This window comes from Rhea pennata, chromosome 11, assembly GCF_028389875.1.
Source record: "Rhea pennata isolate bPtePen1 chromosome 11, bPtePen1.pri, whole genome shotgun sequence".
NCBI classification, from domain to species: Eukaryota; Metazoa; Chordata; class Aves; order Rheiformes; family Rheidae; genus Rhea; species Rhea pennata.
The window spans coordinates 22,592,516-22,606,473 of NC_084673.1; the positions used below are offsets into that span (position 1 = coordinate 22,592,516).

General features: G+C 46.9%; 1 protein-coding gene across 1 annotated transcript; it reads left to right on the forward strand.

The window, feature by feature from the left end:
• Positions 1-8: 8 nt before the first annotated feature.
• On the forward strand, positions 9-8,980 carry LOC134145437 (DNA-directed RNA polymerases I and III subunit RPAC2-like). The gene is made up of 5 exons (XM_062584923.1): positions 9-103; positions 5,201-5,298; positions 6,641-6,717; positions 7,742-7,824; positions 8,787-8,980. The coding sequence occupies exons 1-5, from the start codon at positions 65-67 to the stop codon at positions 8,832-8,834; spliced, it is 345 nt and encodes a 114-aa protein (XP_062440907.1). The 5' UTR covers positions 9-64; the 3' UTR covers positions 8,835-8,980.
• Positions 8,981-13,958: the final 4,978 nt, after the last annotated feature.

Sequence of the window (13,958 nt, forward strand, 5' to 3'; positions counted from 1 at the left end):
ACACGCACTTCCGGCGCGACGCCGCGCGGCCTCCTGGGAGCTGTAGTCCGCGGGCGGCGCGGCCATGGCGGAGGAGGGCGAGCGGAAGGCCGCGCTGGAGGTGGTGGGTGCCGCGGCGGGCGGGCGAAGGCGGCTCGGGGCTGGCGCAGCCCGGAGGGAGGGCGCGGGGCGCAGCGCGGGCCGTGGAGGCCTGCGGAGCCTTGCTCAGCTCTCTCCGTGGCGTGGGACTGCTTGGTCTCAGCCCGACGGCTGGTGCGGGGCAGCCGCTGGTGCGGGGCAGCCGCTGGTGCAGCGGCTCCGCGGAAGCCTCCGCGGGGGGAGCGGGAGGAGCCTCGTGCAGCGGGGAGCGCGGAGGGCTCGGAAGGCGCCTCTGCCTTAGACCCCCCGCCGCGCTGGCGCCTCGCGTTGCCTTCCCTGCGCGTTAGGGAATGGAGGCGGTGTCGTGCCGCCCGGCGAGGCGGGGCGGGGACTGCCCTTGTATAAAATAAGTCCTGTTTTCTTTTTTAAAAGATAAATTGCCAAGCGCTTCTGAACGTCAGGCCTCGGGAGACTCTGCGCTAGCCAGCCGGAGACGCGCAGTGGGTCTCGTCTCCTCTTACCCCCGCCCAGGGCTGCTGGCAGGAGTTTGCTCCGGGAAGGTCCGGTTTTTTTCTCCGTCTCTGGTCCTCGTTGCCGGCGGTGGAAGGGCGCTAGATGGCACTACGCTCCGCGCGAAAGGGTTTGGGGCGCCGAGCTGGCGGGTGTGTGAGCCGTGGTTACAGGGATACCTGACACAGGATCGTCTGCTGATCCGTGAGCCGGTCTGTCAGCCGGAAAGAGGGGCGGCTGAGGCCCAGGGCACCCGTCCAGCAGAAACAAACGGGCTATTTAAATTGCCTGGTTTTAAAAGCTCCCTTTGGGGAGTTCCCAGCCCAGTAGTTTTCAGTAGTCCCTCAACCTCTGGGCTCCATAACTTTTTCTAATGGCATGAGCTACCCTACAGAAGGAACTCCAGTTTCTTGGCAATAGTTTGTTTTTTCTTTTCTTTTTTTTTGCTTTCCGTTTTCAGGTTTTGCATGACCAAATTCTTGCACGCACCAGGAGCAAGACACAGATTGAAAGCCACTGTTGTGAGGAAACCCAGTCTTGCAAGTCCCATATGATGAATGAAATTCCTGTTTGAAGAGCTGCAGTTGTGAGAGAGGCAATCCAGGCTCTTAGAGTGAGGAATGCAGTACCATAAGAAAACAGGAGAAGGTGTAGAAAGTGTTACTGGTTCATAAAAACTGAACTAGCAAAGGACTGACTATTCTGGCATAAAAGACTAATTATGTATAAGTGGCAGTTAGGATAGGAACAGGTGACTTGTAGGACTCTTCCTTTCATGCTTCATATCCATTTCTGATGCTATGTAGCTCAGTGCTGTGCTAATATATACACCACTGCAGTATCTAGGCACCAAATCCAAAGCTAAATAATTTGTCATCTTAAATCACAGCCTCTCTAAGCCGGAGAACTTTAGAAAGATGAGAGATTGTGGCTTTTAGGGTTGCTTAGCAGGTAGAGGAGGAAGATGTCCGCTGCGTGGGTGGCCAGGCAGATTCCAAAAGCTGTCTTGAGATCTCATCAGCTCTGCCTTCTTCCTGTACCGTAATACAAGAACAACTCAGTAACGTTATTGGCAAGTCAGCATGTAACCAAAGACAAAAGACTCCCGAAGAGCATAGTTTTCTACCCTATGGGAATCAGGGCTTTTCTCCAGGTTGGCTCACAGGAGAATGAGTTTTTGTGTGATGGATAGTTTGGTGCCTGGACACCACCTAGATGAGACTTGTAGGAACTCCCTGAGAAATCTCAGCTTTCTGCCTCCTACTACAGGCTTGATTGATGCCAGGACAGGAAAGGACTCCATCCTTCAGGAAGTATGTCCTCAGAGGGAAGGTGGCTGTTTTCCTCTCAAGCATCAGATAGCATTTATGCCAGAGGCAAGGTAACATGACTAGGTGGGCCAATGGCTTGCTAAGAACGGAAGCTTACATTCCTGCTGAGATCCAGAATTTTATCAGAGGAATCTTCACAGGAAAGAGGGGAGAGAAATCAAATCTCTGTGAAGCAAATAGGTTCAGTGCAAGGTGGTTTTCAGCTGAATGAAACAGCTGTACTCTGGCTTTTATCTGCCCGATCAGTGCCCTGAGTGCACAGATTGCAGTAAGCAGACAGAGAAAGCTAAATTCATCGTAGCATCTTGCATAGTGGACTGGCTTCACCAGCTGTGCCATGTATTGCTTCGCTTAAGCGCTTGCTGCTGCCCTACAAGTTGACCCATGAACTGTGCCAGAGACCTATCTTGTCCCATTTCTCACCTTCCCATGCACACATTTTTCTTCAACCCTGGGAATGAGTCTGAAGTCAGTGCAATTTCCAGCACTGTATGTTAAAGCCCCAGTCATCCTAATCTGATCTTTTTTATACAACATCTGTAACTCAACTGTAAACATTTGAGATCAGCCTGGAAAAGCATCTCTTGGCTCTTGCATACACGTTTGTTGGTTCTGTTTCTTCTCCTTTCTGTCCAGGGGAAGAACCTAACAGCTGAAGCCTTGATACAGGATTCAAGAAATTTAGCTGCAGAATCAAACTTTGTCATCTGCCTGAATCTGAACAAATTGATGAATCATCCAGTACCTCAGTTTCCCATCTGTAGGATGGATTTGTCTTTCTTTTCTCTTCTATGCTCTGGCTACAGTGGGCAGGTAGAATTGCTGTGTGGATCCCTCGCTCCATAGGACTTTTTAGCCTAAAGGCAGAATAATACAAATAAAGCTGTCTGGCTGGGTCCATATGCAGTACAGCTGCATTTATACAGTGCTGAATTCATTACTGCAGATCGTGCCTGGTGCCGCTGGAACTGGAGGTGCTGGATAGCACTGTGTGGAGATCCTGGAGCAGTCTGGGCAGGGCCAGAGTTGTCTCTGAGCTAAGGAGTATGCAACAGTTGCGTGCTTGGGCTTCTCACCCATTTTGTGACTAAATTACAAGTGTGTAACTATCCAAGCAAACAGAACTGTACCTGTCTTGTGAGGACAAGGGGCATTTGTGATTTTGGCACATGCCTGGGCACACTTTAATCCTGTGGTGGGGTGCGGGGATGAGATGACCTGTCCCAGCAGGCAGGTGACTCCTGAGTTAGTCTGTTCTTGTTTGAGTCTGTAACCTTTGGAAGAAAACAAGCTCTTAAGTACAATTGGTGATACTAATCTTCATAAATACTTTCTTGGGAGGCCTCACAGTAGGACAGACTGAGGCCAACAGCTGGTCCTGGGAAGAAGGAGGGAGGAAGGATGTTGAGTTTAGCAACTGGAAGAGCAGGCAAGGTCTCATCCATGCTACTGACTGCCCAAGTCGCCTTAGGCAGGTCACCTATACACTGTCTTTCCACACTAAGAGAAGGTGTTTTTGCCATTGCCTTATTTTCCCTGTCAGTAAAACTTATTGCTTTGATCATGGGAATGGATTGCAGGATGCTGTGTGATGACAGAGACCACTTTAGTCCAACATCTTAATGTCACTATAATGTTGCTGCATCACATCTACCCTTCTGTGAGAGCTGGTGCATCGAGAGCTCGCCCTTGAATTGTGCTGCAGGTCTGGGTGATCTCTCCTTCTCAGAAATCAGTCTGCCATCTCCTTCTGAAATGCTGAGTCAATTCCTTGTTGTGGTTGTATCTGCAGAAGGAGGAATGAGACTGCTGTGGGGTGTTGCTACACAATGGGAAATGTGAGGGGATATAAATCTTCTGGAGCGGTTGAGGATTTGGCTGTGGGCAGGATGTGAAGAGTTCAGTGCTCGTCTGGGCCTGGCTCCACACTTAACCTTGAAACCTCTCTATGCTGCTGAGAGAGGAAATGGTTGGGGGCTGTTGGGGCATGTCAGGCTCCGTGGTGGCTGTGCTGAGCCTGGGGAAAGGTCAGGCTCTCTGACAGCTGAACGATTAATTGACTTGTTGGTTTTGGAGAGGATCTCAAACAAGTCTGCTTAGGAAGTGTTAGCTGGCAGTGCTGTTTGCAGGCACTTGAGCCAACAGCAGCAGGAGGATTAGAGGTTGACTTCTGGCTGCAGGCATTGCTGTGTTCATTATGTGTGGGGTTCAGCTCCCTTGAGGCTTGCTGGTGGATGCCTGAAGTCTCAAAGACTCCCTGGGCGCATCTAAGCATATGAATGAGGACTTGTACATAGCAGCTTGTGACAAAGCTTCCTTTGTTTTCAAGCTGAGATGAGATTTCTCTGCTGACAAGCAGTATCCCCACCTTGAGATTTTTTTGACCTGTCGTTCATGTTAGGCACTGGCTGTTGGTGGGACCTGACAACACGCCAACCTGAACAGTTGGTCCCAGCTTTTTGCATCATGAGTCCTGAAGACAGGTCAGCCACAGACTTTATTTGGGCTCCTCTCCTCTCCCTTGAAAAGGAAGGATGCACAGGCACTTTGATACCAGGGGAAATGTTTGCCCCAGAGTCTATAATTTGTTGGCTTTCCTTCTGTTGTGGAGCTGCTCTTTGTCACACTGCAACATCTGAGATGTGAGCTGTGGAGATGGCCCAGTCAGACCTACAAGCCCTCCCTCACATCAGCTGAGCTGCAGTTTCACTTGACCCTGGGACCAGCCTCTGCCACTCTGAACACATTTTTAATGAAATACTGTCATAAGTAGGTTCTCTTTGGATGTACTCATCCTCTTAGCTCTCTTAGAAGTTTTTCTTGCTGTGTGTAGTGGTGCTTTTGTGCTAGGAAAGCTTTTAGAGCATGCAGGCCTCCAAGTACGGTTTAAGAACATTCCCGATTCTTCCCTGAGAGACTGTCGTTTTGGAGGCATCACCCAGCTGGCTCCTTAAGAGACTTTTGACACTGTCTGATTGTGGATACTTATTTTTTATTAAATTGTACTTTTAAGACTCCTTGCATGAAAGGTATGTTACTTGTCTGCAGGTAGGTAGCTGCGTATGACCTGGGCTCACACATGGAGTCCCTTCAGAACAGGTCCTGTATAGAGAGCCCAGTCTGCTGAAATAGCATTGAATATCATTTTCTCAGCCCCTGTTCACAGTTACCCTGATGCAGCTCAATTAGTTGGACGGAGTAATTTATTCTTCACTGTGGGCTTGACCGTCATTACCTTGGAAAGTACCTTAGAGCATCTCTTCTTTTCCAATTTGTGGTAGGTCCAGGCAGATGGGACAGATGGAAACTGTGTCACGTTTGTGTTGCATGATGAGGATCACACGCTTGGCAACTCCCTGCGGTATATGGTCATGAAGAAGTAAGTGGAATGTCCCTCCGTCTCCTCTCCTAACCTTGTTACTAATCTGCATCTTAATTTTTGCTAGAGCAAGATATGTGCTCAGAAACTACCTCCATTCACATCTTTTAGGTTCTTTATGTCAGGCATGCAATGTCAGAGGCCTTCACAGCACCTGATCCTGGTCTGTAGAACTTCCCAGTTTGACCTCAGACCTGGTTCATCCTCATGAACTTGCCTAATGCTCTGGGCTCCGGGCTGCACCTGACTGCCCTCTCCAGGCTTGCTCCACTCCCTCACTGAGAGATGGTGGGATGGGGCTCTGACTGGTGAGGCCCCTGCTCTGCCAGCTGTGTTACCAAGATTGGCTCCCTGTCCTTTAGGGAGCAGCTGGCCCTCACTGCTCTCTGACAGTTAGTTATGGCGGAAACTTAACATCTGCTGTGCAAAAGTCTTCTGAAGTCTTTGGCCATTGGTAAAATGATGCCCAAATCCATGTAAGTGCATGTGATCTCCTCCTGAGACATGTTGCCTTAGAAGTGAGGGTAGGAATAGTTAGTATTAAGCAAATTGAAAATCTTTCATGCTCACTTGGAGACAGAGTTGATGCTTGGAATTAATTGTTTGGCTAACTTCATCAAAATGTACAAATATAGACACACTGGTTATGTAATTTTATTGAATTGGACAGCAGTGAGGGTTTGTGGAGAGTTCCTTGTAAACCTCAGAAGAATTAGAGCAGGGAGTTGAATGCATCATCTCCAAGTGTCAATGGGCAGCTACATTGCGAATGTCATGTGAATTCCTCTGATTAAATCATCATGATGAGAAAAGCAGCAAACACTTTGCAACGGGCTGTTCTTTCCACCAAGCATGCAGATGTTCTCCCAAGCGGAGCCACCTCTGGATAAGAAAGGCAGATGCCATGCAGCCTGCAAACCATCTAAATAAATCCTTGCAGTGCCCTCGTACCTTCAGCTGCTTTTGCCCAGCAGAAGTACAACAAGTTGGTTTACAACTTGAAGTTCCCAAGCAACCAGGATCCCCTGTTTTAACTCTTCAGGCCTGCTACTGTATAGCTGGCAGTATCTGGGTAGTGCCTAGAAGAATGCCAGCTGTGTCCTTCACCTGCAGAGCTTCAGCCACATCTTAAAGAGAGGTGGGGAATAAAGTGTGAATAAGGCTGCATAGGTAGTTTCCCCTTCTGTGTACCCTTCCCATAAGACCCAGTCACTTCAGAAAGATCTTGAGACCAACAGGTTTGCTAGCTGTTGGGATTGCCTGAACCTCTGACTTTTCTGAGATTTGCTGTGAACTTCCCGGAATTTCATTGCTGTCTTTCTCTCTCTCTCTCCTCCTGCAGCCCAGATGTGGAGTTCTGTGGCTACTGCATCACTCACCCCTCTGAAAGCAAGATTAACTTCAGGATCCAGACCAGGGGTATGGGCGCATGCATTGCCTTAGTGCTGGAGTACTTCTGTGGGATTCCCCCTATTTATGTCAGGCCTCAACTGTGGTTGTAAAAAAGTAAGGAAAGCAGTCTTCTCCTCTACTGAGCTGTTATGCTACAGTTTTTCTGTTATCCAGCTGTAAGGTTGAGCAGTGTCCTACCAGCTGAGGACAGAGGAATGCATAGCTTTGCTTGGTCCCAGACACTGGAGTTGACTGGCAGCAGTCACTGAACTGTAGTGTAGGAGTGAAGTAGGTCTGCCAATCACAGTCAGAAGTGATGGGTGCTCCATTTCCCCTTATAGAAGTTTGAGGTTTGGAAAGCAAAGCTAAGGTGTGCTCACTTAAGCAGCTGCAATCGCAAGCCCACACCTCATGAGAAAGTTTATTTCTGCTTTTCCCTCCAAGTCATCCTGCAGTTTTGATCATCAGGCTGTGACCTGAGGCTCTTTTGAAAAGCCTCATCAGTCTGTGCTCTTCCACAAACATACCTCTCAAAGAGGATTTTGTCCCCTGATAATAGATAGCATGAACACCTCAGTCTCTTGCAGACCCTCAGTCCTCCCAGTTCACCAGTACAGTCTTCTTTTTCACCAGCTTTCTCTGCTGCCTAAAGGGATGGTGTTACTTCATTCCTTGCCCATTGGGCTGTTCCCTTGAGCATCAGGTATGTAAAAGACACCAGTTCCTAGAAGCAAGCAGCTAGATTGTGCTCACTGACTTTATTTTTTTAAAAATAGACTGTTGGCCTTGCCAAAAGATCCCTTTCCCCATGTGAACCAACTGTGGGAAAATTTTTTGCTGTCCCTAGACTGCAGGCTGGACTATCACACTGTGCTCAGTTCTCAGACTGATGATGGTGGTCTGGGAGGGGAGAAGGAAGTGGGCATGAATCTAGGTGCTGACATGAGAGCCTCTCCCTGTCGCGGGGCCTGCTGCTATGTGGCAGGGAAGAGGGCTGCCAAACCTTTCTGCAGCTGTCTGCCATTTCACTAACTCATCTTCTTTCCCAAAGGGGCCCTTCCTGCCGTTGAGCCATTCCGAAAAGGGCTGAATGATCTGATGGGCGTTTGCCAACATGTGCTCAACACTTTTGAGGTGAGAGTGTTACCTGAAGAGCTCAGGGGCCTTTTCCATCTCATAGGCCCAGAGGGAGAGGGGTGGGCTGAGAGACGTGTTACAGGCACTTTTAACATGAAAACATGACAATATTATCAGACGTTCTCTACCGGACCTTGATTTGACCCTGGTTTTCCAAGTCCCAAATCACCATTTCAGCCCCTAAAGTTCAGGGAGAGGAGAGAGGTAATGAGTGTCTGCAAAGCCTTGTGGGTCCTCTAATGAAAGATATTTGCATGGGATTCAGCAGAGATTATCATTTCCCCATGACTGTGTTTTGCCCATTTTCCTTGTTGCTAGAGCATTAAGGAGCAGAAACCCATGCAGGTAATGGAGGAGGACATTCTTAACAGACTTTCTGTCTCTTCCCTGAAATGAGGATGTTTCTGAGTTTTTCCCTTCCTGGTGAGAAACAACACCAGTGTCAAAGCATCCGCAAGGGTTTTTGTTTGAGCCAGGAGAAAATTTGAGCTGTAGCCCCCTGCCATATCCCATGCCTGGTCTGTGGACTACATTCTGAATGATACCCCTGGAAGTGCATTTCAGCAGGACAATGAGAGGTTGAACTGGAATCAGTAAAGGAGATCGCGGGAGCTGGAATCAGAGCTGCTACATACGTTCTTGTACAGTGTGCTTGATTGCCCTGAGATGGGTCTAATCCTGCCTTCCTCAAAATCTCTGGCAGGATGAGGCCAGTACCTGCACAGATTCTCTCTAAGGAACGCCCCTGCAGTTAGACCTAAGCAGCATGGCCTGGCTTTCTTTTTCTTGCAGTGGCTGTAGAGCTCAGTCGTTTCTGAAAGTACCTGGAGCTTGCTTGAGTCCTTCAGTTTTTCCAGGCATCGGACTCAGAAGCTGCAACACAGACCAGGATAGTGGCAATGTTGTGTTTGAATTACTCAGACATACTGTTAACATTTGTCCTTTGCTCTTGTTTGCAGAGGAGCATGAGGGAATACAGGGCCCAGAAGGAGGAAGAGATGCAGTAGCATCTGGAGATGGCAGTCCCCAGTGGCTAGTGTGTGTTGTGTGTGTGTGATTCCCCATGTCAAGAGTTTTTTTTTTTTTTATCATTTTTCTTATGACCACTTTGAAGCAAACCTTTATTTCTTCTAATAAAGTTTATGAAGTATGATTTTGCAGAGGTGTCACTATGTTTAGCTCAACACAAGTACAGAAGAAGATAACCAAAGGGCAGTTCCTCATCTTTCACTGTTCTACACTGTCTTGCCCTCCCCAAATGTTTCCATTTCCTGCCTACGATTTTCAGATCCATGTATGATGTTGTGGTCTGGTACACAAAATTCAGTTCAGTAACATCAGGCTTTTAGAGAGGCAACACTATCTTTTTGTTAAATCTTTTTGTTGCTGGCCACAATGCAGTTAACTTAAACAGATACAGCCAGTGCTGATATTTAAACAGGTTGCTATAAAATGATGTGCTGCTCATTTGGCAATGAGGTGAGTAAAAAGCCACTGCCCTTTAATAACCTCCAAAAATGCAGACAAATGCAAGCCCAGACCACTCCTGACGAGAAGGTCTGAAGAGTACAGCATTGAAACCCTGGTCTTGCTTGGATTTGCTGGCAACTAACTGAGTGAAAGCCTTTTAGTAAGTGTAATGTGGAATGAAATTGCAGGAGTTTATCTGCTCTGTGCCAGGTGTGGGAGTGTGAACCTTTACAGTTTACTCTGCTCTGGGAGACACTTCTCTCTCTTTTCAGAGGAAGTCTGCAGTTACCAAAGAACCTGCTGACACTCAATTAAGTATTTAGCAGACTTTGCAGACCCCCTGCCACTTAATAAGAAACACCCAGAGACTTTCCTTTGAAACACCAACATGTTTTATTAACATACAGAGAAATAAGAGAGAACATAAAATGTCAGGATTTCTCTATAAAATCATTCTTTCAAATACAAATTGTCAGAGTTGGTCTCTCTGACAGGCTGGCAGTGTGTTTGTGTTAACATAAAAGGTTGAGAAACCAGCTGAATGCTACATTTCACAATAAGGCTCCTTTGCATCTCTGCTGCAGTAGATTCATCTTTCCCAGATCTGTAGTTGTCTGCTGCCTTGGGTGGCTGCAGTGGCTTTACTTTTGACTAATCCTGTCTGGTCTGATTTCTTGATGCAGAAACCTCTGCCTAGGATAAATATACTTCTGCGTAGGGCTTGAGACCAAGCAGGAGAATGTTGGGGAAGAGAAAGAGGAGCTTTGCCTGGTTGATACCTGGCAATCGTTTCATCCTGTGGCGTGGCAGGCAGGAATACAGGCCTGCAGACATAGCACTGTCTCCTACATGTGTGATCAGACACGATAATGCAAGAAAGCATATTTCCTCGTGTGGGGGAAGAGGGAGAAGGAGTGGAATAAACTAGAACCTGACTCTTGCACCAAGGCTCAATCCCATGACTGCTCAGCAGAGGCACATATTTTTTTAACAGGTCTTGAAATGCAGTTGGCCATTGACACAGTGGTCACTTCCTCCAGCACGTGGGGGATGCTGCGTGCCATGTGCCAGCTACATTTCCTGAGCTGGCCTGCAAGGCTTGCTCTGTTGTCGGACTTCCTCTGTGCCAGAGGAGCAAGGGAAGGTTGAATATAACTGTACAACTCGCCTCTGTGAAGGGCAGAAGGAGCTGGCAGCAGGAAGCTGCATTTGCATTTGCACTTCCATGAGCAGCTAAAACCAGACTGCACATACGTTCCTCCTCTTCTGATGTTCATTACTTTCCCTCTGAGTTGCAACTTGTTGGTCTTGGTCTTGTTTGCGGTCTAAGGGAGACCGAACTCTGGGAAAGTGGCATTTGGATGTCAAAACAATATAGGAGCTTTAAAAATACTGTTTCCGGTTGTGATCTCAGCTGTCTTCTCTTCTCCCTCCTCTCTCAGCCTCTGTAAAACTTTGTGATACTGAGTTTGAAGGGAGACATTTGAGAGGAAAACACAAGGGAAAACCTATACCAAATGAGACTGAAGTCACTGAAGCAAATGTGCAGCAACTGATATTAATGTCCAGAGCTGGGATGAATTCATGGCAGTCTGTTCGTTGCAGTATTAATAATGTGCAGATCTGAAACTTGTCTTTGAACTATTTAAGCCTAAAATGTTGATCTGATTGTAGCTGCTAATGCAGGAATGATTAAATCTGCTGTTGGAGCATAAAAAGAGATGTTACCCACTCGGGACACGGGAGGTTATATAAGGTAAAAGGATTCACCTATGTGACTGTAACTGATATTTGTCTTGTGAATATTAACAGGTTTTATCTGTTCTATCTGTCGTTAGGAGAGGATTGTGGTTCTTGGAAGTTTGGGGTGCTCCTCCTTACGGCATTACCAAAGATAACTGTGGAAAATTTTCAAGGTTCTTCGACCTTCACTGAAATGAGTAGGAGCTGTGCATTTTAATATGCTAATCCCCATGCACTGTGCAAATAAGAGACAGAACAACCTTTCCCCACCTGCTGGCAGGCACTGAACTGAATGATCGCACGTACCGCTAGGTTGGATAGAGCTGGACGAAGCCAAGCTGACCTAACTGAAGCTGTTCTGGATGGAAAGGGGCCTTTGCATGCTTTGCTCTTGTTTAAGTGTGATAAAGGCTGACTCTTACCCGTTGGGACTGGCCTTATTTTGCGACAAGCAGGGCAGGAGCAACCAGGGCCAAGTTTGCAGCTTTAAGCTCGTAAGCTTCTTTCTTGCTTTGCCATTTCACTAGTTTGTCACTCATGGCTTCTCTGCCAAGAGGATGTGCAGGAGGCATGGGTTTCATTTCAGCAAGTTCCTATGTCCCCAGTCCAAACTCTCTCTCACCTCAAGAGAAGAGTATCTCCCTCCCTCCTGACTTGGCACAATGGGCTGGTGTCAACATCCCTGCTGGATCTGGAATGATCTTATTTCTAAAGAAAACTGCTTCTCCTGGCTCTCTGCCCAAGGGATCCTTTCTCCTACCAGCTCTAGCTCTTGTTTGGCATTATTTCTTTTTAATGAAGTGTGGCCCTGTGATTGTCATTGCAGAGCTGGGTTGGAACAAATGACCTGAAAACTGGCACCTCGACTAGCAGAGAAACAACTTAGGTGCCAGCAGAGCAGAGACAGACAGGATGGAGGAAGTCATGCTCCATGTATGCATGCATGCTCATTCTCAACTGTCTCAAGTGCTGATTTGGGACTGAAGCTGGCCCTGCTCATTGCATCTGTTGGTCCTGAGTTACCTATTGTGATGCAGACTTACCAGCTAAACCTGACAATTCTCCCTGTTTCCATCTCCAAATTTGACCCATAGTATCCTCTGGTCACTAGAGCTGTCAGCCTTCTCCAGGTCATCCAGACTATGAGAGCATTGAGCCAGCCTAAATGAGCCAGCAGCAAGTCCACACTGTTCCTCACCTATGGGACTGCCATGGTGGAGTCCTTGACGGCCAGAACTATATTCCAGGCTTAGGCAATGCAATGAGGACTCCAAAAGAAAAGCTATTGGCTCAACCTGTGACCTAACCACCAGCCATTTCAGATGAGTGTGAGGTAGATTTTCAAAGCAATCCTTTTAGATAGATTGCATCCTAATTACTGCCTGTCACTGGGACCCATTTTCATGACAAGATCTGATACCTCCAAGTATTGTGTGGCCCAAAAAACAGATCCTTGTCTGAAGCGATAAGTCAAGAGGTTTCTAATTACTGGAAATCCTCTTGTGATGTACATGGCAGCAAACAGAAAGGTCAGTGCATCTGATCTGACTTTTACTACCCTCTCTTCCAGCCACCAACACAGAGCAGCTGCCCTGGCACCTCCTGAGCAGTCTAGACCTCCTGCTCAGGTGAGTGCATGAGTCGTAGTATCAAGAAAGGATCAATGGCAGAGATGTTAATCTGGAGCAATTCACACTGTAGCAGCTGCTTGCAACCAGCAGTCCTGCCTAGGAGGAGGAGACCTGCCACATCCTGCCAGGAGGCTGCTAGGAAGTTAGGTTATCTGAAGCTGAATTTGCCACAGTTTGGGATGGAGAAGAATCTGAGTGAGGCCTGGCACTGGGCTTACCCACTGATAAGCTTTGAAGTGATTGATTTCAGGTAACAGACTCCATATGCCTTTGAATATGGACAAATGTAGAAATATGTAGAATTCGCATTATTTTAAAAGCACAATCATTTAAAAATTCCTTCTGCTAAGAAGACATCTTTGCTGGAACATTTCAGGGTTTATCGTTTTTCTCCATTGATTTCATTTGTGAAATGTAGCCTGCTCTAGTATGGTTAAGTTGATACAGACACATCTATTCTAGCAGGTATGTAAGACTGTAGAAAACATGCTGGTCTAATTTTCTTTCGGGCCTTCTATTTTAATTGAAACCTGTCTGTCTTCCAAAATATGTTTTTTCTTTTTTTTTCTTTCTTTTTTTTAATAGAACATTTGCATTCTGGTGAACACTAAGCTAAAAAGCCCCAAGACTTGAAAATGTTTTACTTTATTTGCAGGTCTTTGCTCAGCTCCTTTTTTCCTTTTTTCCTTTTTTTTTCTTTTTTTTTTTAATGACAAGAGGTAAAAGGGAAAGAGGAAAGAAGAAAAAAAGATAAAAGAAAAAAGTAAAAAACAACAGAAAAATCATCAAAGACTTGATTACCAAACTTTCTCATACAGGTTTTCTCAACCTTTTAGCAAGAGATGCAAGCACAGTGGTTTTTAGAAAGTCATGCTGGGAAAAGCACTTGGGGATTAATTAGTTTAAGGAGTAAATTTGTGAAAGTTCTTTGTCATATTTCAATTACTCCAGCAGCAATTTGAACTGGGATCAGACCTTCCCTGTCACCTTTTCCAGCCTTGTTTGACCCTGAGAACAAGCATCTCTGTCCTTTTTACAAATGGCCTGAAGCTTAGTAACTTGGTACTGTGGCCAGAACATCCTGAAGTTCATCCCCACTGCCCCACTGCAGCCCTACCTTGCCAGCACAGGGAAGATGAAATCCTGGCACCAAAACCCAGGTCACCTGTTTTTTTCCTTTCAGAGTTGTGATCTTGCAGGCAATCCCCTTGAGAGCCAATGACTGCAGGAGGCTGTGGGATTTCCAGCTGTTTAAGACTGCAGAGCAAGGCCAGGTGCTTCTCTGGA

Bases quoted from the DNA above. Each gene is read 5' to 3' on its own strand.
- LOC134145437 (XM_062584923.1), top strand. From the start codon at position 65: ATGGCGGAGGAGGGCGAGCGGAAGGCCGCGCTGGAGGTG. The intron at 5,299-6,640 runs GTAAGTGGAATG...CTCCTCCTGCAG, and splicing joins CGGTATATGGTCATGAAGAA to CCCAGATGTGGAGTTCTGTG. The intron at 7,825-8,786 runs GTGAGAGTGTTA...TCTTGTTTGCAG, and splicing joins ATGTGCTCAACACTTTTGAG to AGGAGCATGAGGGAATACAG.